Source organism: Schistocerca nitens, chromosome 4 (assembly GCF_023898315.1).
Source record: "Schistocerca nitens isolate TAMUIC-IGC-003100 chromosome 4, iqSchNite1.1, whole genome shotgun sequence".
Classification (NCBI taxonomy): Eukaryota; Metazoa; Arthropoda; class Insecta; order Orthoptera; family Acrididae; genus Schistocerca; species Schistocerca nitens.
The window spans coordinates 446,004,931-446,030,309 of NC_064617.1; the positions used below are offsets into that span (position 1 = coordinate 446,004,931).

The 25,379-nt window shown below is 44.3% G+C and overlaps 1 protein-coding gene across 2 annotated transcripts in view; it reads right to left on the bottom strand.

Annotated features, from left to right (window-relative positions):
* LOC126253711 (phospholipid-transporting ATPase ABCA1-like) overlaps nucleotides 1-25,379 on the bottom strand; it is a 466,051-nt gene that overhangs the window by 417,568 nt on the left and 23,104 nt on the right. For both annotated transcript variants that reach the window (XM_049955246.1, XM_049955245.1), the window contains exon 2: nucleotides 10,647-10,995. In XM_049955246.1, coding sequence (XP_049811203.1) covers nucleotides 10,647-10,950 — 304 coding nt within the window. In that variant the 5' untranslated portion in view covers nucleotides 10,951-10,995. The remainder of the gene's footprint in view (nucleotides 1-10,646; nucleotides 10,996-25,379) is intronic.

The following is a 25,379-nucleotide window of genomic DNA, read 5'->3' on the forward strand; positions in this document are numbered from 1 at the left end:
TGGCAACCATGCAGCCTGCCACTACAGGCAATGTGTGGCCTCAGTCTTTCCTCACCACAGCCGCTGGTGGTGTGCATCTACAATGTATGTGCCACGAGTAGTAGCTTGAAGAGTGACGGCCTGTGTTTGCTCCTCGGCATACAACGAAATCTCAAAATATTGCACAGCAGTGTGCCATTTCTTTGTGTTTGGAACTCAGTGAGAATTTCGCAGTAAAAAATGGGAAGTTTCAGCAGGCTTTTGGAAATGAGGAATTTCATTGGCATAAGATTTTCTGAAGCCTCAACCAACATGGAAGGTGAGAACTGCAGTTGGCGACCATCAAGAGCACAAACAAAGGACAATACAGCCGGGGAGAATGAACTTGTGCAAGCTGATCGAAGATTAACGGTGAAAATGATTGCAAACAAACTGAAAATTAACCATGAAACTGTTGGTATAACATTGACTGAAAATCCACAAATGAAAAAACTTTCTGCCAAAATAGTTCCCAAAAATATCACACAGCAACAAAAACGTCAACAAAGGACTGTGACTGTGAATCTGTTGAAACAACTGGAACTGAACCCCGAATTACTGAGCTGATTTATCACTGGTGATGGAAGTTCCGGCATGATCTGAGAAAAAAATGTCAAAGTTTGTAATTGTGTTTGAAGGAATCACAAAGACCAAAGTAAAAGCACATGTCAAAGTCAAAGGTGAAATGCATGTTTTTACACTTCTTTAGTTACACGTGTATTGTGCACAAACAATGGTTTATCTCCAAGACAGACAGTGAGCCAATACTACCAAGAAATTTGTAAGAGATTTTGAAAATGAGTCCATCGTGTCTGTCCACACATTAATAACAACTGCATCATGATAAAGCACCATCAACGTACTGCATTGTCTGTTGGGCAGTGCTACCACAACTTCCTTATTCACCTGACATGGCCCTGTAGGATCTTTTTATTGCCAAAAATGTAATCAGTTGTTAAAGAACACAATTTTGCACCAGTGTTTTGTTATTTTTCCTGGGTGTATTCCAATCCGTCTCTTTCTCCACAGTTCCCTCTAGTACCACAGAAGTCATTTCCTATTCAGTGTTTTCCAAATATCCCTTTCCTCTCTGATTCTGTGCACAACCAGCTCATTCCTTACCTTATCAGCCACCTTACTTTCAACATTCACCTGTAGCACCACCTCACAAAAGCATCGATTCTCTTCTGTTCTGATTTCCCCGAAGTCCATGTTGCACTACCATATAATGCTGCGCTCCAAACATACATTCTCAGAAATTTCTTCCTCAAATTAAGGCCTGTGCTTGGTACTAGTAGACTTTTCTTGGCCAAGAATGCCCTCTTTGCCAGTGCTAGTCTGCTTCTGATGTCCTCCTTGCTCCGTCCATCAGCGGTTATTTTGCTGTCTAGGTAGTAGAATTCCTTAACTTCGTTTACTCTGTGACCATCAATCCTGATGTTAAGTTTCTCACTATTCACATTTCTGCTACTTCTCACTACTTTCATCTTTCTTTGATTTACTCTTAACCCATATTCTGTACTAAGGCTGTTCATTCCATTCAGCAGATCATATAATTCTTCTTCACTTTCACTCAGGATAGCAATGTGATCAGCAAATCGTATCACTGACATCATTTCACCTTGAATTTTAATTCCACTACTGAATCTTTCTTTTATTTCTATCATTGCTTCTTCAATGTAAAGATTGAACACTAGGGGGCAAAAGACTACATTTTTGTCTTACACCCTTTTTAATCCAAGCACTTCATTCTTGGTCATCCACTCTTATTATTCCCTCTTGGCTCTTTCACATACTGTATATTACCCGCCTCTCCCTACAGCCTACCTATATCTTTCTCGGATTTTCAAACATCTTGCACCATTTGACATTATCAAATGCTTTTTCTAGGGTGACCAATGCTATGAGCTCCCCTAGATTTTTCTTTAGTCTTACCTCAATTAGTCTTGCAGTAGTATAGGGCAACCAAACAGCTTTAACAAGGCCTTTTGCTGGTATACAAGAAGATGAGTTTCAGAGATGCTACCAACAATGGAAACACCAATGGTATGAGTGGGTGCAGGTGCAATGGAGTTACTTTGAAGGTACACCTGTGTTGTTGGTTACACACGTAAGTAAAGGTATTTTTTCCAGCCAGTCTCATTATTTTATTGTCGCATCTTGTACAAGGGTGAGTCAAATGAAAACCTTAAATTTGTAATAACAAATTGAAATTTGGTAAGTGTCTACAAACAGTGTGCAGAATGGCCTGTAGGTGGCAGCACAGTGCAGATGAACACATATCATCGCATTATCAGTATAAAGATGGCCGCCCCACTTGCGACTTGCACCAGGGAAGAACAGCATTCTGTTATTTGGTTTTTGCGTAGTGAAGGTGTGAAACCTATTGAAACTCATCGACGAATGAAAGATGCTCCTCATCCAGGTCAGGCACAACGAGTTGTGACTCCACAGAACATTGCAGAAGTTGAAGCAATAGTGAAGGAAAACCGCTGAGTGACACTGAATGACATTGCAGCATGTTTACAGATTAGTCATGGGTCAGCATACCACACTGTGCATGACGTGCTCCAGTTTCACAAAGTGTCTGCAAGATGGGTGCCACGGCAGCTGACTCCTGAAATGAGAGAACGACGTGTTGATGCTTGTGAAGAACTTCTTCGGTGCTTTGAATGAGAAGGTGATTGCTTTCTTGCAAGAATCATTACTGGGGACGAAACCTGGGTTCACTTCCACCAACTGGAAATGAAGAGTGTGACCAAGGAATGGTGCCATTCCTCATCACCAAAACCAAAGAAGTTTTGAACAGAACCATCAGCAGGGAAGGTTATGCTGACTCTCTTTTGGGATGAAAAGGGTGTGATATTGGAGCATTACATGACTAGAGGGACCACTGTCATCAGTGCATCATACACAGATCTCCTAAAAAATCATCTGCGGCCTGCAATCAAACCAAAGTGACGTGGATTGCTGTCAGCAGGTGTCTTTTTGCAACATGACAATGCACGGCCCCACACTGCCCGCAAAACAGTTGCAACAATCACAGATCTGCATTTTGACTGTCTTCCTCATCCATCATACTCACCAGACCTTGCCCCCAAATGATTTCCATATGTTTGGACCATTCAAAGACACAATGGGAGGAAAGAAGTTCCGTTCTGATGACGAGGTATGCCACGCGGTGCACGAGTGGTTGCATGGACTACCAAAAGAATTTTTTTCTAAAGGAATTTATAAACTTTGTATGCGCTGGAGGATTTGCATTGAGCATGGGGGAGATTATGTTGAAAAGTGATACAGCTTTGTACCACTTCTGCACAATAAATAATATTAAAAAATATTTGAGGTTTTCATTTGACTCGCCCTCGTATATCAGAATACCTCTTTGAAGGGTAAGCTGTGTGCATCTCCAAACACAGATTTTCATGATCAAACACTACAACTAGAGAATTATGTCAGCGGCAAAAGGCTGAAAATGACAGATAGGATGGATTGAAGCATGTGAAGCTTGTTTTATATCTGGCTATCACTTAGCATAATCAGCATAAAGGAACTGAGCACCATCAAAAGAAAACTGATGGAACATCTCATCTTTGGATGTGGATATTAGATGAAGCAATATTTCCAGGAAAGTTCTTAGACCAAACTTGCACTGATGTGACAAAAGTCATGGGATAATGATATGCACGTAAACTGATGGCAGTAGTATCATACACACAAGGTACAAAAGAGCAGAGCATTGGCATAGCTGCCATTTGTATTCAGGTGATTCATGTGAAAAGATTTCTAATGTGGTTACGGATGCAGGTCAGGAATTAACATACTTTTAAAGCTAAATAGTAGTTGGAGCAAATTTCAAGGGACATTCCATTTCAGAAATCATTGGGGGATCCAATATTCTGAGACCCACAGTGTCAAAGAGTGTACTGATAACACCAAATTTCAGGTATTACCTCTCACTATGGACAACATCAGTGGCCAACGGCCTTAAATTACTCACTTAGAGCAGCAGCTTTTGCGTAGAGCTATAATTGCTAAAAAGACAGGCAACATAGAGTAAATATAAATGTAGGTTACACAACAAACATATCTGTTAGGACAGTGTGGTGAAATTTGGCATTAACAGGCTGTGGCAGCACACATCAACTGCAGTGCCTCCTCCTGGGCTCAAGACCATAACAGTTGGATCTCAGACAGCTGGAAAACCATGGTTTGGCCAGTTGAGTCCTGACTTCAGTTGGTAAGAGCTGATGGTAGGGTTCAAGTGTGGCAAAGACTTCATGAAGCCATGAACCCAAGTTATCAAGAAGGAGCTGTTGCAAGCTAATTGTGACTCCATAAAGGTGTGGGCTGTGTTCACATGAAATGGACTGGGTCCTGTTACCGGGCCACAATTTTTCGAGATTGGTTGGAAGAACATTCTGGACAACTCAAGTGAATGATATGGCCACCCACATTGCCCAACATGAATCCCATTGAAAATTTATGACACATGATTGAAAGGTCAGTTCATGCACAAAATGCTGCACTGGCAAAACTTTTGCAATTATGGATGGCTACAATGAGAGTATGGCTCAGTATTCCTGCAGGGACATCCAACGTCTTGTTGGGTCAATGCCATGTCGAGTTGCTGCTCTATGCTAGCCACAAGAACGTTCAACACAATATTAGGAAGTGTCCCATGGTTTTTGTCACCTAAGTGAAAATAAGAATAATATCAAACATTTCTTCCGCATGTGGAAACCAACTCCCTGAGCAGGGAAAAAAGGAAGATACAGCGTAGTGCTGAAAATACAGTCCTAGAGAACACACAGTCCAAATGAAATGCTGCATCTCTGGCTCCGTGTACAGTGCAAATATAATTTTGAAAAACAGGGGGGGGGGGGGGGTAGGCGAATAGGGGTGAGGAGATGATGGGTGAGGAGGGGAGACGGGGGGGAGACGAGGGGGGAGGGGGGGGAGACGGGGGCGAGGGGGGGGAGACGGGGGCGAGGGGGGGGAGACGGGGGCGAGGGGGGGGAGACGGGGGCGAGGGGGGGGAGACGGGGGCGAGGGGGGGGAGACGGGGGCGAGGGGGGGGAGACGGGGGCGGGGGGGGGGGAGACGGGGGCGGGGGGGGGGGGGAGACGGGGGCGAGGGGGGGGAGACGGGGGCGGAGGGCAGACGGGGGCGGAGGGCAGACGGGGGCGGAGGGCAGACGGGGGCGGAGGGCAGACGGGGGCGGAGGGCAGACGGGGGCGGAGGGCAGACGGGGGCGGAGGGCAGACGGGGGCGGAGGGCAGACGGGGGCGGAGGGCAGACGGGGGCGGAGGGCAGACGGGGGCGGAGGGCAGACGGGGGCGGAGGGCAGACGGGGGCGGAGGGCAGACGGGGGCGGAGGGCAGACGGGGGCGGAGGGCAGACGGGGGCGGAGGGCAGACGGGGGCGGAGGGCAGACGGGGGCGGAGGGCAGACGGGGGCGGAGGGCAGACGGGGGCGGAGGGCAGACGGGGGCGGAGGGCAGACGGGGGCGGAGGGCAGACGGGGGCGGAGGGCAGACGGGGGCGGAGGGCAGACGGGGGCGGAGGGCAGACGGGGGCGGAGGGCAGACGGGGGCGGAGGGCAGACGGGGGCGGAGGGGAGACGGGGGCGGAGGGGAGACGGGGGCGGAGGGGAGACGGGGGCGGAGGGGAGACGGGGGCGGAGGGGAGACGGGGGCGGAGGGGAGACGGGGGCGGAGGGGAGACGGGGGCGGAGGGGAGACGGGGGCGGAGGGGAGACGGGGGCGGAGGGGAGACGGGGGCGGAGGGGAGACGGGGGCGGAGGGGAGACGGGGGCGGAGGGGAGACGGGGGCGGAGGGGAGACGGGGGCGGAGGGGAGACGGGGGCGGAGGGGAGACGGGGGCGGAGGGGAGACGGGGGCGGAGGGGAGACGGGGGCGGAGGGGAGACGGGGGCGGAGGGGAGACGGGGGCGGAGGGGAGACGGGGGCGGAGGGGAGACGGGGGCGGAGGGGAGACGGGGGCGGAGGGGAGACGGGGGCGGAGGGGAGACGGGGGCGGAGGGGAGACGGGGGCGGAGGGGAGACGGGGGCGGAGGGGAGACGGGGGCGGAGGGGAGACGGGGGCGGAGGGGAGACGGGGGCGGAGGGGAGACGGGGGCGGAGGGGAGACGGGGGCGGAGGGGAGACGGGGGCGGAGGGGAGACGGGGGCGGAGGGGAGACGGGGGCGGAGGGGAGACGGGGGCGGAGGGGAGACGGGGGCGGAGGGGAGACGGGGGGGAGGGGAGACGGGGGGGGAGGGGAGACGGGGGGGGAGGGGAGACGGGGGGGGAGAGGAGACGGGGGGGGAGAGGAGACGGGGGGGGAGAGGAGACGGGGGGGGGAGAGGAGACGGGGGGGGAGAGGAGACGGGGGGGAGAGGAGACGGGGGGGAGAGGAGACGGGGGGGGAGAGGAGACGGGGGGGAGAGGAGACGGGGGGGAGAGGAGACGGGGGGGGGGGAGAGGAGACGGGGGGGGAGAGGAGACGGGGGGGGGAGAGGAGACGGGGGGGGAGAGGAGACGGGGGGGGGAGAGGAGACGGGGGGGAGAGGAGACGGGGGGGGAGAGGAGACGGGGGGGGAGAGGAGACGGGGGGGAGAGGAGACGGGGGGAGAGGAGACGGGGGGAGAGGAGACGGGGGGGAGAGGAGACGGGGGGGGAGAGGAGACGGGGGGGGAGAGGAGACGGGGGGGGGAGGAGACGGGGGGGAGAGGAGACGGGGGGGGAGAGGAGACGGGGGGGAGAGGAGACGGGGGGGAGAGGAGACGGGGGGGGAGAGGAGACGGGGGGGGAGAGGAGACGGGGGGGGAGAGGAGACGGGGGGGGAGAGGAGACGGGGGGGAGGAGACGGGGGGGGAGGAGACGGGGGGGGAGGAGACGGGGGGGAGAGGAGACGGGGGGGAGAGGAGACGGGGGGGGAGAGGAGACGGGGGGGGAGAGGACACGTGGGGGGAGAGGAGACGTGGGGGGAGAGGAGACGTGGGGGGAGAGGAGACGTGGGGGGAGAGGAGACGTGGGGGGAGAGGAGACGTGGGGGGAGAGGAGACGTGGGGGGAGAGGAGACGTGGGGGGAGAGGAGACGTGGGGGGAGAGGAGACGGGGGGGAGAGGAGACGGGGGGGAGAGGAGACGGGGGGGAGAGGAGACGGGGGGGAGAGGAGACGGGGGGGAGAGGAGACGGGGGGGAGAGGAGACGGGGGGGAGAGGAGACGGGGGGGAGAGGAGACGGGGGGGAGAGGAGACGGGGGGGAGAGGAGACGGGGGGGAGAGGAGACGGGGGGGAGAGGAGACGGGGGGGAGAGGAGACGGGGGGGAGAGGAGACGGGGGGGAGAGGAGACGGGGGGGAGAGGAGACGGGGGGGAGAGGAGACGGGGGGGAGAGGAGACGGGGGGGAGAGGAGACGGGGGGGAGAGGAGACGGGGGGGAGAGGAGACGGGGGGGAGAGGAGACGGGGGGGAGAGGAGACGGGGGGGAGAGGAGACGGGGGGGAGAGGAGACGGGGGGGAGAGGAGACGGGGGGGGAGAGGAGACGGGGGGGAGAGGAGACGGGGGGGAGAGGAGACGGGGGGGAGAGGAGACGGGGGGGAGAGGAGACGGGGGGAGAGGAGACGGGGGGAGAGGAGACGGGGGGAGAGGAGACGGGGGGAGAGGAGACGGGGGGAGAGGAGACGGGGGGAGAGGAGACGGGGGGGAGAGGAGACGGGGGGGAGAGGAGACGGGGGGAGAGGAGACGGGGGGAGAGGAGACGGGGGGGAGAGGAGACGGGGGGGAGAGGGTGAGGAGGGAGGAAAGGGGGAGGATTTGGAGAGAGGGGAGGAGGGGGAAGGAAGAACAACTGCTCGTTTAAACTAACATTTTGGAACCTTTTCAGGTGGACTTCAACTACTGGTTCCTTCATTTATAACATGACGAGGCATGCTGCAAGTTAGTGTTACAACTGAAAAACATGATCAGTGATGGAGGAATTTCAGTAGATCTACTTAATGGAAGTAAATGGTTTATTTTATTGGTTATCAATGGAAATTTAGTGAATGTTCCTACCATCATACGGCATCACTTTCCTTTTAGAAGGCATATTTACCACTGCTCCCAGAGGTGGAGTGCCAAGAGCAGTGAGGATCCTCTAAAGGGCAGCCAGCAACCACAGTTGACAAACAACACCAAGAGAGTATAATTTGTCATTGTATTTCATGTAGGCAGACCATTCTGCAATCTTCAAAACCTTTCTTCGTGGAGAGTGGCTCACTAGGAATAATCCTGCTTTATTTGTATATTCTTTGGGCTTTCTGCCCTTATCTCACATTTTTACCACTGCTAACAATTATGTTGAGTGAGGCATGTGTGAAGTCCATGCTGTACTTGGTTTGTTTTATTTGTTGTCTGACTTGTTTTATTCGTTGTCCAGTCTCACCAATGAGAGTCAATACACAATGAAGTGGTTTAAAAACTCCTTACAATGTTGATCATTTTTGTTAGTTTGCTTGTTTAAGGCACTTATCAGTGCTCTTACAGCACTTTATGAAATGAATGTGGTCAAAAAACATAAAAAAACAGACATGCTAAATGCTAGGTAAAATCACATTTACTTTTTCCCATGCTTTCTCACATTAGCACACACAGTCTACGTGTTAAGATATACTATTAAAATATGAATGCACAACCAGGACACAAAACAGTAAGTCCAGAAACTGAGGCTGGCTGTTCACTTACAGAATAACTGGATGAGCCAGCCACTCTATCCACAGTATTAAAAATGCCTGTTACAGAAAAAAAATACTTTGTAACTATGCCTCATTTTCTTTTCAACACATTATGGTGAGAAAAATTATAAACCGAATGGACTGTGATCCCTTTCATTACTGAAGCTCTCTGTTTTGTCATTTTCATAAAAATGTAGCAAAAATTTCACTTACGATTTGCTAGAGTTTTTTCTAATAATCTATTATTTTGCTACCAAATCCTAAATATTACATTTACTGCAGTTAATGACTAAACAACAGTGAGCAACCAACCCCCCCCCCTCCCCCCTCGGAGCCATGTCCTCCTGGAAATGCATGGAACATCGTTCATTTGGCACCTGTTGAGGGGCTAGAATATATTGGAAATGAAACATGCTGAAATCACTTTGCCTTCAAAGAAAATTGGTCCCTTCCACATCATGGGGTATCACAAATACTTATCAGTTTCTGAAAGGCCAATACCTCATATTTTATAATTCAATATACTTGTTTCAGCTATGTGAAACCATGCCTTGTCCATCAAGAAGTTGAGAATGGCTGGCGAAAATCGCTTTGAATTTGCTGTAGAACTCGTGTATGATACATCAACATGTTTTAACTCTTGCAAAGCCATGACTTTCTATGCCTCGGGTTGAAGTTCTTCAGGAGGCCACAGCACATTGTTCATGTCTCCCCCACCCCTTATGACAGGTACTTTCACAACTTACTGACGCTCTGTAACATCTGCTTAAGAATCTCTCCTCCATACCTTGATCCTTTTGATATGAAGCTAACCACATTCTGTACTATGCACAGGTCCTGTTGTCTCTCTCTCTCTCTCTCTCTCTCTCTCTCTCTCTCTCTCTCTCTCACACACACACAAAGTGAGAGAGAGAGAGAGAGAGAGAGAGAGAGAGAGAGAGAGAGAGAATCTGATCTAATCTACATTAATTAGATGCTAATTAGAATGCCATGGAATAAAATTCTAGTGCATCATTACGAAGTATGCCAAATAAAGTGGGGTTCAACAACAAAATGTAAGGGGACAACCTGTTTTGTTTGTGCAAACTGTCAAACTGAATCAGCACCACCATAACTGCCTGGAATTTTCATTTGTAGACCAATGTGAAGCATAAGGTGTACCAGAACACTCCACAATGATCCCCCCCTTCCCCCCTGCTTTCCCAATAACAGGAGACTTGCCCCTGAAAGTTGTAAAAACAGCTTTTCTTGCCAATTATCTACACCAAAATTCTGATTACATGGCTGTTATAACCTAATTATCTAGTCACATACAGCATAAGAAGTTTTCACTGGCACCAGCATAACAACAACATGAAAACTGTACTGGAACAATGCTAATCTTTAGAGTCAACTGATTAGCTAGACAGTTATTAATTATGATATGCTAACAGGGACTAAAAGTAAGAAATATCATAATACGATTGAGTACAATTGGTGAAACTACTTTGTAACAGCAATACAATTAAATTTTGGCTTCCTAAAACAGTATCCTTTGAAATGACTTTTTAATTTCTGCCATCCCCTTTCTTTTAATTCACAAGTGTTTCATATGTCAGGCCCAAAGAATTTGTTTAAATCAAGTCTGGCTTCCAGTAGCACATTTGGCCAGCCAAATAATATTTTATCTCCCATTTACCAATCACATAAAATCACTGACAGTGTGAAAAACATGAACAGTAGGATGACAAAATTTGCTCCAAAGAGCTCCCTTTTACGTATTTTGGCTTACATAACTGTACTGTGTAACAAACACCAAGGAAACAATCCACTTCAAAATAAAGAAAGGCAGCTTATTTCCTTATGGTAGGTCCATAGTAATCTTTAAGAATTATAATGTTACACAGATAGCTGCAAAGAGGAACTTACATCGTCTTACGCCACGTAGAGCAGTATCTACATTATTCATGAGTTTATCAGTAAAACTTGTAGAAGGAGCATAATATATACGAGTGTCATAAAATGCCAAAGATGAATGTAGCACTTCAGCTGGATCCTGAGGTTCAAACACTACAGCATCTGATTTGGGATAGCTTCCAGGTAATACACAAGCCAGAACCAGAATGAGTACTACTGGTACAACAATTTCAAACAGTGTTACAATTATATTTCGTCTCCTCACAACAGCATGTTTCCAAAGAACCAGATTAATCTGCTGTAGTAGTTTAGCCATCCTTCTTCTGTGTGAGGGTTGGTTGTGTCCACACTACAGTTGCCCCTGTGGAAGAAAAATTCAATTAGACATAAAATATCTCACAGCTATACCACCAACAGAAATAAGTTTTTAACTTTATCATCTACTTTTATTCTTAAGCAACCTAAACCCCCCTTCCATCTCTGTGCAACAATAATAGTAGCACCAGCAGCATGGAAAAATAAATATCACTTTGGCAATAACAATCTCCAAAAGTTATGTCTCACTTCTGTTTGTTGTCATTATGAAGGATGAATGAAACAACTCATGATATAAACCAAGATTTTAAAAATAAAAAAATAAAAAATTATTCCAAGAATAAATTTCACATCTAGAAAGTAAGTGTATTATAGAGTAATGTCACTATTATGTTGGTGTCATTTATTTACCCTACTATCAGAATCAGACCTTTCATACATAACACATTAAATTAAGCAACAAGTATAGCATGTCAGGAATGATAGATTATAGAGACATTGCAAAAAGGATCAATTATTTAACAAATATACCTATCCAAACAGCAAAAGATATTGGAGATACAAACAAAGGAAAGGAAAAGAAAATCTACTAAACTACTAAGGAAATGATAGCAGTTTTAATTGATCAATAATAGGAACAAGATGGAATGTGATGAATAAAACAAAAATATTCAGAAATCTCCAAAAGTTGCTGTGAGAAGAAACAATCTGAATCTGTTTATGGAATCAATGTAAAACATTAAAAGTATGGAGAAAACAAAATAGGGGACTGTCACATTTCATTAGCTAAAATGGGTAGTGGCACAGACAACCAGCAACTGACAAAATTTTACAAGTGTGTGAAGATTTCTTGGAACATATGTATCGTTTAAGTGGAGCATAAAGAAACAATTAACAAGAAAAACAATAGCATTCTTGAAGTAACAATAGATGAGGTGTATATAGTAATTCAAGATACAAAGAAATTAATGAAACCTTCAGATGATGATTCAATTGTAATGGTTAAAGTTTGAGGGGAAAAGAAAAGAAACAGAAAGAAAAAAATGTGCAAACTTATTTACAGAAAGTCTTCAAAGGAAGACAAGCCCCTCAACACTGGAACAAAGCTATGACACTTCTACTTAATAAGAGGGGAGACAAGATAGATAGTACTTTTACTAACCTCTTCTCCAAAATGTATAAGATAATCAATAAAATTATCACCAACAACTTATGGAAAAATGTTAAATTTTCATAAATCAAAGGAAAAAAATGACTTTAGAAGTGGATATAATACAACACATCATTTACAAGTCATAATCAAAATTGTAGAATGGAGAAATCTGTATGAATTACAACGTGGCCTGAGATTCAGTGATTGAGGGAGCTACTCATTCAATTTCCACAAAATTTGTTTAAACTATTCTTGTAAAAAGCCTAATTAAATCAATGTTAGGAAGTGAAGACTGTGTACATCATTGCCATAGCTTCCATTAATTTCATCATTATAGTGCAAAATTAAGAAATGAAAGAGTCTCAATGCAAGAAGATCCCATATCACCCAATTTATTGCCATTTTATTTAAATTCTCTAATTTCAGTGGATATATTTAGGTTGCAATCCTCTGGTACCAAGGTAAACTGAATAGAGAGATTCTTGTTTAGCAAGGCCCTTTAGTTCCCAGGATATAAATGGTACACAACTGTTTTCACCAATGTGGTACCATATGCTGGCCAAAACTGTATGATACAAGACTGTCTCATAACTTGTTGAAATGAGATAAAATCCCTATTTTAATCAAAACACACATACATCCTAGAAGTGTGTGAATTGTACATAATCCATTTCATTCACAAAATAAAAGTTACCCTATTGAAACACTGGAGCTGCTGCAGAACATTTTGTGTGCAGTGCTTGTAACCTAGTGATTCATGTCCATAGCAACAAACAAAATGCCCAACCCCTTATGTTGTGCAATAATATGTCACTTTAATGGACTGACTATTGAAAAACTAGTTTCATTCATATTTCAGAAACATTTTGTTTAAATCCTCTGTTTCCAAAGCAGATGCTTAAATTCTATGGAAAATGGTAAAATTTCCATGTCTTGAACTTAGTAATTCTGTTCCAAAGTGACACCTACATTTATGCACAAAATAACTGTTTACAGTGCTATGCATTATGACTCGTATTACGTGTGCTTCTCAGTACGATGACACAAAAGACCAAAATACCAAACTTTTCCAAAACTGTTTCACTGAGAAAGATCGCTCAGTAGATCCTCCTCTAAATCATCACACAAATGTCAAAATAACAGACACTGAAGTAAGTGACCACAGCCCAGTTAGCCGTGCGGTCTGATGCACGGCTTCCCGGATTGGGATGGAGCATCTGGTCCCCGGCACAAATCCGCCTGGTGGACTTGTGCCAAGGTCTGGTGAGCCGGCCAGTCTTTGGATGGTTTTTAGGCGGTTTTCCATCTGCCTCGGCAAATGCGGGCTGGTTCCCCTTATTCCACCTCAGCTACACTGTGTGTCGGCAATTGCTGCACAACCAAGTTCTCCATGCCCGCGTACACCACCATTACTCTACCAAGCAAACATAGGAGTTACACTCGTCTGGTATGAAATGAGATGTTCCCTGGTTGGGGGGGCGGGGGGGTTCCACCGGGGGGCTAAACTGCACAATAACCCTGAAAGAGCAGTTCGGTGTGGGGCCGTGGAGGGGTGAAGTGGACTGTGGTAGTCGTCATGGGGTTATGGAACACTGCGGCTACGGCAGGGATGGAGCCTCTCCATCATTTCTACGCCCCCAGTTAATATACAATCCAATACAAGTGACCACATTAAAACAAAGCAAATGAAATCACTAAGCAGGGGAAAGGTCACTGGATGTGCTATGATTCTACAAAGAGTGTGCGAAAGAATTTACTCCTCTTCTAGCAGCAGTGTAGTCAGTGGAGCAGTGGAGAAACGAATATTCCCGTCTTCAAGTAGAGCCATTGAACATATGCACAAAACTATAGGCCTATATCTGACGTCCATCTGTTGTAGAATTTTTGAACATGTTTTATGCTCGTATATCATTACATTTCTGAGGACTGAAAATCTCCTCTGTAGGAATCAACATGGGTTATGAAAGCAACGACTGTGTGAAACCCAGCTCACTCTGTTTGCCCATAAACCAATAAAGCAGTAGATGTTGGCGTCAATGTTGCTATCTTCCTTGACTTCTGGAAAGCACTCAATACAGTTACACACTGCTGCCATATTATCAACCTGCAAGCATATGGAAAATCAGACCAGCTGTGTGATTGCATTGAACACACACACACACACACACACACACACACACACACACACACATTCTAAATGCAGAGAAATCTTCACACATAAAAATAACTTCGTGTCAAGGGAGAGTTGTTGCACCATTACTGTTCCTGATATGTACAAGGTGTTTGATAGTCTTTAGGACAAACATGTAGGTGCAATAGAACACGTCAAGGGGAACAATTCCTGTTTGAGACAAAATGTTCACTGATGCTTCCAGTGATGCTAGAAGTACTTTAGTATTCACTGGTCTTTGGACAATGCAATTTCACCGAACTAGCAGAGTATACTAACCAGTTGAGCAGTCTACTACCTGCCCCAATAAACTGAGAGTGTTATTTTCAACAGTAAAATTATAAAACTGAGTATTTCTGAGCAAAGAAAGATATTTACAAAGTGTATCAGGAACTTCAATCTTGCTCGGCCTACCATCTGGATAATAGCCAACACACATTGCACACAAAACTACAGAGCACCTATGCCCTGCCACCTCTTAGGGGAATAACCAGTCTTAAATGATGCCTAGCACTGCCAGGAAGCATCAACAAACCTTTTGCCTCTAACAAAAGTAGTTCCCATGAAGTTATCTATCATCCTTACACGTTTGTTGCAAATACTTTGAAACACACTGTGTAAGTAACCTAGAGGACAGCATGCAAGGTGCGGCAATTTGATGTCGATATAAAAAAATTTAATGTACTGCGGTGCTATCAAGGAAACAAGTACTGTCTATACATCATGTGTTCATGGACATACTTCTGTCTGCTGGGTACTTAGTGCCAAGTACAGCCTCCAGTGGGCAGTCAGTTGCTCACTTGGTTCTAGGCCAGGAGCCAGCTACATTCTTAGGTCATCAATTTGAAATTGCCAAGACCAGGCAGGATGTTCAGCTCCATTCCATCTCCATATTGCTCCACGTCATGCCAAATGGCGCAGCCCCCACAGACACCGCCTTACTGCCACTCAGGATGAAGCTTCCAGCACATCTCTTATCATGCCAATGAACACTGTTTCTGTTATCGTCAAACGATCATAAAAGATTTTTCAGCAGTTCCTTGAACTAACTTTTTAATGAAATTGTGTTGTGAATAAAATGTTCTTACCTCAACTTGGAAATCATCAATTACAACAGAATGCATCACCAAGAACAACACTCTCGTGGTTACAAGCCTGGGTCTCACATGCGTACTTTTTTGAAGTTGTTTTCTCTATCCTTGTCTGCCATATATGAAATTGATGGTGATAGTGGTTTTGTGAGGTTTTTCAGTGTTCTCTCATCCACCTTAAATAATATTTCTTGCTGTGTGCTGGAGTATCATTCCATTTCTTTTTCACTTGTTGAGAGGTTTTCAAGTAAATAGATATTCACTTGTGTGTTACTTTAGTTTGATGGGGCAGTGTATTCATGTTTATGCTGCTGCTCACAATCAGCAAACCGTATCCGTGACTCACAATGGTTGTCCGGATTTTTAGGTGTTCGTTTGCAGTTTGTGTTGCAAATGGTGCCTCAATTTTTAGTAGCTGCATGTTCGTGACACAAGTTCCTTGATAGTTCTATTTTCTGGTTGTCTGGTCACGTTTTGTGGTCCCGTGGTTAGCATGAGCAGCTGTGGGACGAAAGGTCCTTGGTTCAAGTCTTACCTCGAGTGAAAAGTTAATTTTTTATTTTCAGACAATTATTATCTGTCCATCCATCCGTCCGATGCGAGGTAACTGCGCCGTAGTATGGGGACGCTACACCTAAACAAACATCGAAACACACGACGTCAGTCGACCACAGTGCAAGGAAGAGAGAGTATTCCTGCTAACGAGGCTCCCTGGCTGGCAGTTGACTGTTCGCTACTTTGGACAAGAGTGCATTAAATACGTGAGATGTATTCCATGGGCAATATGAATCCAGCAAATATAGCTTGCAACTTCAATTACAAGGTCAATGACAATAATTGTCTGAAAATAAAAAATTAAATTTTTCACTCGAGGGAAGACTTTAACCAAGGACATCTCGTTCCGGAGCTGCTCACACTAACCACGGGAACACGGCGCTCCTGGGTTCAGACCATCCTTGATGTTGCATATCTTCCACATGGACTACTCAGTTTGTATATTTTGCTTATTTTTTTTATAGTTCCACACAACTTCTTCCTGTTTTCTCGATTGATCTGCGTTCAGTTTTTCAACGCCTATCCACTGTGCCAACTTATAACTAAATCTGAGGGGGGTGCGATGGGGAGGTTCCCTTGTGAGCCCTGGATTTTGCCTTCATGGAAATTTCTCTGCAAGCCCTGGCTATGCCCGGCCAAACTCTCCATTGAGTGCGAAAGCCACTTGCTGTTCTATGAGGACATGGCATGGTTGTTCTGTTGGGATCATTTCCTTGTGTTAATTAATGGTTTAGTTCAGTATTTTCTTGTGCCTTATGATGAGCTTTTGGAAGCTATTATGCATTGTTTGTGTGTTTTTTGTATTCTTGTGTATCACTTGTCACAAGTCCTTTGCCCCATGCTCAGTAGTCTTGTTCATTGCATCTCGCACTCTCATCTAGAGATTTATGTCACTTCATCAATTTTTGTTATGTACATTGTTTTGTTCTGTTCAGTCTTTGTGGACTTGGATGCCAGTTGTTGTTTGCTATTTCCAGGTAGTTTTTGGAGGTCACTACCAATGGCAAAACAATGTCAGGAAAGAGTTTATCACTGGTATCAAGTCCGTGATGAAATGATGTCAAGAGAGGCGGTTCATCACTGATGGGCGGTGTTGCATGCCCATGTATCCGGGTTGGCCCAGCAGGTCTTCACCAGGCTCCAGCAACTTCATGATTTTCCTTTCTAGTGATGCCCATGCTTCTTCAACTGATCCCTAATGAAATTAAATATTTGTAGTAGAAAGGTGGTGTGAATTGCAGGAAATCTTAACGCACCCTTATGAGCTTTTGGAAGCTATTATGCATTGTTTGTGTGTTTTTTGTATTCTTGTGTATCACTTGTCACAAGTCCTTTGCCCCATGCTCAGTAGTCTTGTTCATTGGATTCTTACTGTCCTTTATGCTTCCGTATGCCATTAGGATTCCTGCTGCCATGCTACAGAGACTTGCCACATTGAAGAAAGCCCTTAGTTGACACTGTGCTTTATGTTTGGAACTCATCTGACTGTATATATTATCTTGGTTTTTCAATTGTAATTTCTCTTTTTTTGAAGAACATAATTTTTAAATTCTGGCTTCAGCTACCAGAAACTGGTCAAGTGTGTGCGAGAGTTGGGTTTGTGCGTGCGCGCATGTTGGATTTTCCATTGTTTGAATTTTTTAATTTGTTTGCTGATCTAAAATATCACCACACTTCTCTTCATAGGCAATGAGTACATTCCAGCTATTGAATTATTTATGTATTTCACAAGACATTTAACATTTAAAAATTATGAATCATTCAGCAAGTTGTAATGGTCAGAAAGGAAATGTGATATGGCATTCAATCCGTGAACTGTTTCACCAAACAAATTTTTTATGAGGCTGCCAATTGTAGAACTTGTGATCAAATAAGGTAAATTTTAAAGAACCACAAAAAATTGCCATATCCTGCACCCTTCTTTTTTAGCTTCTACATACTTCTTATCGATTTCTTTCATAAGTGACATTTATTGTTGTATTCATCTTTTCCTGAACATTGTTGTACTTCTTTTGTTGATAATTTAAGTGTTTCATCAGTTACCCACAGTTTCTTTGCAGTTACCTTCCTTGTACCTATATTTGTGTGTCTATACCTATATTTGTGACAGTTAGTAATCGTAGGTTCTCCTTGGCCACCTACAATGTTTATGATCAGTTCCAGCATTTAGATTTCTCTTATGAGCCCGAGTTGCTTTTGAATCAACAAAAGCTTCACAGCTTAACTGAGCATCTTGATTGATGACAGACACTCATCTCGGTGATGATGGGATAGCCACGTCTTCAACAGCAAACTACTCAGAGCAATCTTTGTTATGTGCGCTTGGTGGAACAGTTTTGTCAGTCAGGAACTCTGATCTTCCACAGCCTACGACTGCTTGTGAGGCCTGCAGAAAGTCCCGTCCGTAAATAGCATCACGATTTCATTCTGTTATAATTACTTATTTGAACACCTGTATTCTGTCATTGATAGCTATTCTTGCAATATGTGTTCCTGTCCACTGAACATATTTCCCATTTGCTACCTCCAATACAATTGTTTATGTATCATGAAACAGTGTTCTTTAGCTGGCGACTATAAGCATTTGGCATTACGGAAAAATAAATACTGAAGCTACTTGCAGCCGGACTGGTTGGACATCAATGAGATTTCAGGGCCTCTTGTAACTGTCATCTATGGAAGATTGTCATCTGTGGTGGCCTCACCTTGATACATGGTCGCTTAGCTCGGTTTTCCTCTATTCAGTGGCTAGTCAAACAGCTGATAGCTCTGTATGGCAATGGCATGTTGGGCAGATGACCTTATCCAAATATGGCGTTGTCAACTGCAATCGTCTGCTGTTGACTTACATAAATTGGAGAGTTGTGGTGGTTGATGTCTTGCAGCTTAATAGTCATCGAAAACTCACTTCCTCTTCAGTATCGCACAGTGTGTCCAGGGCATCTAAGTGAAAAAGACTGGTGCATTGGCCTCCATCCTCCAAATGCCTGTTCATCGGTGGGGTGTTTTACTTAGTGGAGAAGTTGGTTATGCCTGTGCTGGTCAGATTGTGGATGGTTTTTTTTTTTTTTTTTTGGCAGTGGCAGCATAAGTCTGTTTTGACCAAATTCAGTCTTCATGGTGGGTTTAACCGATACTGGAGACTGGTGCCAAAGACCGATACACTTCTTCTCCAACATTCTCTATTACCTGCTAATGTATGGGGTTGATGTTCATGGCTACTATCTCTTGTGTACTTGGTCTGAAAGCTCTGGTTGCTATAAAATGTTGCATAACTTCTCTTACAATCTGGCGTACAAGAGAAGCAATGTCGTGGTGGTTTTCTACAACTGCCACGGAGACCACATTCTGGAGATGGTCATACCCCTTTTGTTCTACTCTTATGTTGTTGCAACACCCTTTATCAGAAGTACTTGATACATGTCTACTGCAACTCCTTTCATCCAAAGAAATTTTCTGCACTTCATTTCATTTTCTGCACTGCATTTCATGCACTTGTCATATTCGGGTTCACAATGATACAAAGGGCCAAAACATTTTGTATGTCTCACCGTGTCATTTTGTCATGATGTTGGACCCTATTCTTCAACTGTTGTTCTGCTAAGTGGACTTGCTGTTGTTTGTAATAAAATGTTTTCATCAGTCCAGCCTGGAATTTATCCCAGCTATTTAACTTCTCTTCAATGATCTCAAATCAATGCTGGGCTGTGTTGTCTGAGTAAAAGCACACATTTACTGCACACATCTTGTCATCCCACCTGTTGTATCTGGAAACTACATCAAAGCCTTAAAGCCACTTAGTTTAGTCCTGAACAGCATCTCCTGCAAACACTGATGGAGCCTAATGTGCAGATGTCTTACTGCTGTTATGGGATCCACTGGTCTTCCAAATATATGTACCATGGGAATGATGAACTGCTTTTATTCCAGTTTGTGTACATGTAGGCAACAGCTTTTATACTGTCTAATGAGAGCCATGGTAATGTGGATGTATCTAAGTATGCAGTATCTCCCCCAAACAGTAAGCCCTCACAACAACAATCAAGTTCAACTCTTAAGGCAGGATCGTCAGTGAAATGCAACACTTAGCACTGGAACCACATTTATTATCGATTCCAATTTACAGTTAGAGCAGAACTAACCTACTGAATGGAGAGAGAAACTATTTTATACAAACTCTGAATATTCCAAAATGCTTGTATTTATACATTCATCAAATATTTCAGAATGTACATACATTAAAAACTTAAGTTCTTTCAAATATCTTCAAAAAATATATAAACACTAAATAATTGATGGTGCTAAGGTATGAAATAGTGACCCATAACACATCAGGCAGCAACACTGCATGCATAACAGCTCATGGCAATCTTAGTTACTAATTTCTGGATTCTAAATGTTAACACATTTACTGGATAATAAAAAGCCCCTGGAATGTCCCAGTACTCAAAAGGTATAACCTTGTGAAACAGGCTGTACATGCTCTTTGTAACACAGCTGGGTAGAGTGTGTGGGGACTTGCCTGCTTGCTGCTCCATTTGCTGACAGAGTATATCCTCAGTGAAATTGAGGAAGAGTTGTAGGTCTTGTTGAACTGAATGAACAATTTAGCAAGCACACACTATGAACTGAGAGTAAGCCAATAAAATACAAAAATAATTAAGAGTAACAGAAATAAGATTAACAATAAACTGGATTTTAAAATCTGGGACCATATAGTACAAGCAGTGAAGAATTCGCTATCTGAGAAGCGAAATAAAGCATGATAACTGAAGTTAGAAGTGTATAAGAAGCAAACTAGCATAGGCAGAGAGCATTTGTTGCTAAACCAAGTACATTAGATCAAACATAGGTTCAAAGTTGAGGCATACACTTCTGAGACTGTATATCCGGAAATAGCAGCGTAGGGAAGGAATAGTGAATTGGGGGAAAACTGGATATGCTAGGCGAAAACCATTTGAGACACTGTGTTATTGAAGGATTTTGAAAATCAGATGAACTGATAAGATTAGAATTGATGAGATTTTCTACTGAATCTGTGAGGAAAAGAATTTGGTAAAAATGGCTAGCAAGGAGGAAAAGGACAATAGGACATTTGTTAAGACCTAAGGGAGTAATTTCGGTGGTACTAGGAGCAGCTCTAGGTGGTAAAAAGTGTACAGAAAGACAAATAATTGATGATTTTGGGAGTAAGAGCTATGAGAGGAAAAAGGTGGAGGAGAGGAGATAAGCAACAAGTAGGGCATTAGAGGTGCTTGTGGTGGTGGTGGTGGTGGTGGTGGTGGTGGTGGCGGCGGAAGAGGAGGAGCTGGAGATGGTACTGGTACAATTGCAGGTGATGACAAAAATTAGTAATGTCTGTGACTATTGTATCATCTCTAATTTTAAAATGCTTATCATGCAGCTAGTAAAAAGACATACAGGATGCTCCTGCTAAGATCTTCTGCATATTTTCTCTGGTGTTTTGACAGATATTTGCAATTTCATTTTTGCAATGTGAAGCTGGAGGCAGCCCAACATATACCGCTCATCATGTTTTTCATGTGACATCCAGTGTCAATGAAAAGTGTTGGTCTGTTTCCCCATTACAAACAAAATAATTTTTTAAGCCTAATTTTATATGACTAATCGATAGAGCATTCCCAAATTAGTCTAAGGCAATATTCATTTTATCAATATGTGTGAACAGGGGCAGTAAAACAAGAATAATAAACAGTAGTCCAGGAACGACAGCACTGCCCTGACCTGGACCATGCAGTAGCACTGCAGTCACAGCTGGAGTACTTATTATTTGTAGTGTTTTACTGCCCCCTGTTAATACATATCAACGAAAAAATATCACACTAGACTAATTTCAGATAGCTCCATCGAACGGCCATGTAAAACTTCACTTTCAAAGTCACTTTCTTTGTAATAGTGAACAAACTGAAAGTCATTTTGTTTGTAACAAGAACAACTTGAAATATTCTGTGAACAATAGGAATCATTCAAAAGACATGATGAGCAGTATATATTTGGGATGAATTCAGTTACGTATTGCAACAACAATTGCAAACATCTGCTGAAACATTGAGGAAATGCGACTGGTGACTCGTAGGAGAGACGATCTGTATAATGATCAGGTTCTTATCCTTTAGTCCTTTGTATTAGATGCACATTATAATATAAAAAAATTAAGTAAAGCTAAGCCAAGGCATGACCTATCGATAAATCTCAGCATTTCTCTAAGGCAAGGATTATAGCGCACGGACAGGTCAGCGAGAGGGCGTGCACATGCCGGAAAAGGGTGACAGTACAGCACATGGTGACACAGTGGGAGATGAGTGGCGGTTGCGAACTTAAATGGTGCAGTGCTAGCTAGTGACCTTCCAAGGTTCCTGGGTCTGATAGAAAACATTGTGGTCACACAAGACACAAGGCACGGAGAGTATGATGCTGGTAGGAATGGAGCAGAGTGGTCCGAAGGGTCTGGTGTATCTACAGTGGGATCAGCTGTTGGAGGTGCGATCTGTTGGTATTAGGGATTATGTCCGCTGACTTTCATGCTACTGTCATCCAGATCAGCAACCTTCAACAACAATTAAGAATCTGGTTAGCACTTACTTGGCATGGGATTATTCAAACTACGGTTCCATTTTTGTGCTGCATTTAAGTGGTGGACCATACGGGTTAATTTGATGGCTAGTTCATGGTTCCACAGTAAGAGTTCCATCCAGGATCATAATGGTTGCTAGTTGTAGTGTCGGTAGCCAATATCTGACCAAGTTCTATAGTGATCCTGCTCAGCCTGCCTGTGTTTCACATGTTCCCAGATTAGCGGTACTTGTTCTACTTGAGGTATTCTGCGTACAATAGATCACAATGCCCATCCCTACCTGGTCGTTAACCTGTGGGTCCCAGTCGTATTAATATCGCTGATTATTTTCAGTGCAAGACATTAGTGCTGTGGATACCGATTTTAATGTTACGTTTGTGAATCTTAAACTGTGAAACATAGTGGGCCTGCTACTAGCATGGGGCTATTCTGTTGTGTAACTTGCTTCCTTTTCGCAGGATGATTAAAGTGCAAATACCCAATAGAAAAGTGAAACATTTGTCCTGGGCTGTGCTGGCTCAATTTTAAGAGCAGTGTGTGAGCAAGTCTCTTTAAATTTTCTGGCGCTTTATGTTACTTTTGTGCGCTCTCTTCTCCCGTGTTAGATTTTGTCATTAGTCTAACCTGATCTCTCTCTGGAGCTCCTCATCAGTTATTACTATTGCAGAGGAAGGAGAGGCAGAAAACACTAATTATTCATTGTGCTCTTAGCTGGCTCACCTGCAGATTTCATTTCAACGATCTGTCCTAAGCTGAATTCCCAATTGATATTGTGTTTGGAGCCTTGAATTGATATTTCATTATTATGGGTACTTCTAAGAGAGTATTTTGTGAGTTATAGACGTGTTCCATTCCTTTGCTTAGCCTAAGGTCAGTGCAACAAGTCAGTTGGCCAATCAGCCCCGGACGCGATAGTGTACTCCCATCTGGAGGGCTAAGGCAGTTTGCACTAATTCTGAAGTTGCTATATTTATGATATCGCTGTTATTTTGTAACTGCTCTCTTTGGTAAAAATTTTTAAATGTTGGTATAGCTGTTGATCTTTCCCCTTTTGGATTTCTGATTAGTGGTGTTAATTCTGTAAAGACTAATTACTGCTTAATAACCCTTGTTAAATTACATTCAAATTGTGTGTTTGTTTGCCATTAGCACTTAAAAATAATTGTTCAGTTGTTGAAACTTCCTGGCAGATTAAAACTGTGTGATGGACCGAGACTCTAACTCAGGACCTTTGCAACTAGGCGAAGGTCCCAATTTAGATTCTCGGTCCGGCACACAGTTTTAATCTGCCAGGAAGTTTCATATGAGTGCACACTCCACTGCAGAGTAAAAATCTCATTCTGTTCAGTTGTTGTTTCAAAGCTCTGAAGACAGCATTTCAATTTTGTTATGTAGTTTCAAATAAACTGTCTTATTTATTCTATGAATGGTGAGCAATCTTCATTTGCATCCAACCTTTCCAAACCTTGAGCAAGCAATAAATCGCAGGAAACATGTGAAAATATATTACATTTAAAATATGCCCATTCTCTTTTACTTGCATGACAGTTCATTACTTCCCCATACCATAAAAACTGAATTATGTACCCATATTTTCCCTACTCCGAAACATTAAATGTCTCAGTTGTTATTGTGAGTGATCTGTGTACCACTGTTTTAAATCCTCCAATTAAGCCTAATGTATATAGCTGTGACCCAAAGTTGCAACCCTGGTAGTTAGACTTCCCAATCAACTAGAGCTACACTCAATGACAAACTCACCAGGCAAAACAAATCTGCCAGCAACTTCTAACAGCTGGTGACAGAAGTTGCTAACATCATGGAATTATGGTTCACATCATGCATCACATAGAACAAAGAGTGCAGAGCTTTAGTACCAACAAGTGATACATTATAACTCACCCTGCACCGCTTAATAAGCACAGTTTCTCCAAGAGTGTTCATGGAGTGTTTTTGCACAGTGTCCGAGTGTGTGCTCTAAAGTTCCAATTGTATTTGCCGCTACAGTTCTAGCCATTGCAGCTTACCATCTGATGAGGATCTGCTGTTTTTGGACTGTGCCTGTGCCAGATAGACGACTGTATTGTGCATATACTGGACTTAGCCTCAGAGCAGCACTAACACAGGCTAGGAGCACTGCACAATGATCTCCTGCAGTTGGGTATTTGTGTGTCATCATACAAATGTGTGTTTTTTGAAACAAAATTACAGTTATTTCAGTAAATATACTTATAAGCATGTGTGGCTGATGTTTGGTTGCAAGTAATGCCCCCGCTGCTATCCAAAAAAAAGCACTGAGGTAACTGGGATGCACCACGGGCCATTGATGACAAGTGTGTGCGACAGCTGAGGAGAAGTGTAGGGATGAATATACATGCAAACAGATATGCAACTAACCACCCAGATGAACCAAGGATCTACCAACAGTGTCTTCTCAAAAATCATTCAGTGAATGTTGTTGCACAAGGTCCTCTACAGCATGCAACTGGTTCATGTACCCCACACTGGCTGATGATCACTGACGACGAAGGTTGGAACTTGCATGCCAATACTGCAACTGGACATCCACTGAGGGGTGACATGTGGTCTCTCCAGATGCATTACATTTTATACTCCACTGGACAGATGGCCACTGACATGTAAGGCCCTGCAGGATCATTGGAAGGGTCCAGGCCAGAGAAGGGTGCATTATGGTCTGGGGAATGTCTTCACAGCATTCCCTGCTGATATTGTCATTCTGGAAGACACATCGTATTCACACAACTATACATCCATCGTTGTGGACTGTGTTCAGCCCTACCTGCAGTTTGTTTTTTCCTAAGCACACCAGCATCTACCAGTAGGACAATGCAACATGTCACACAGC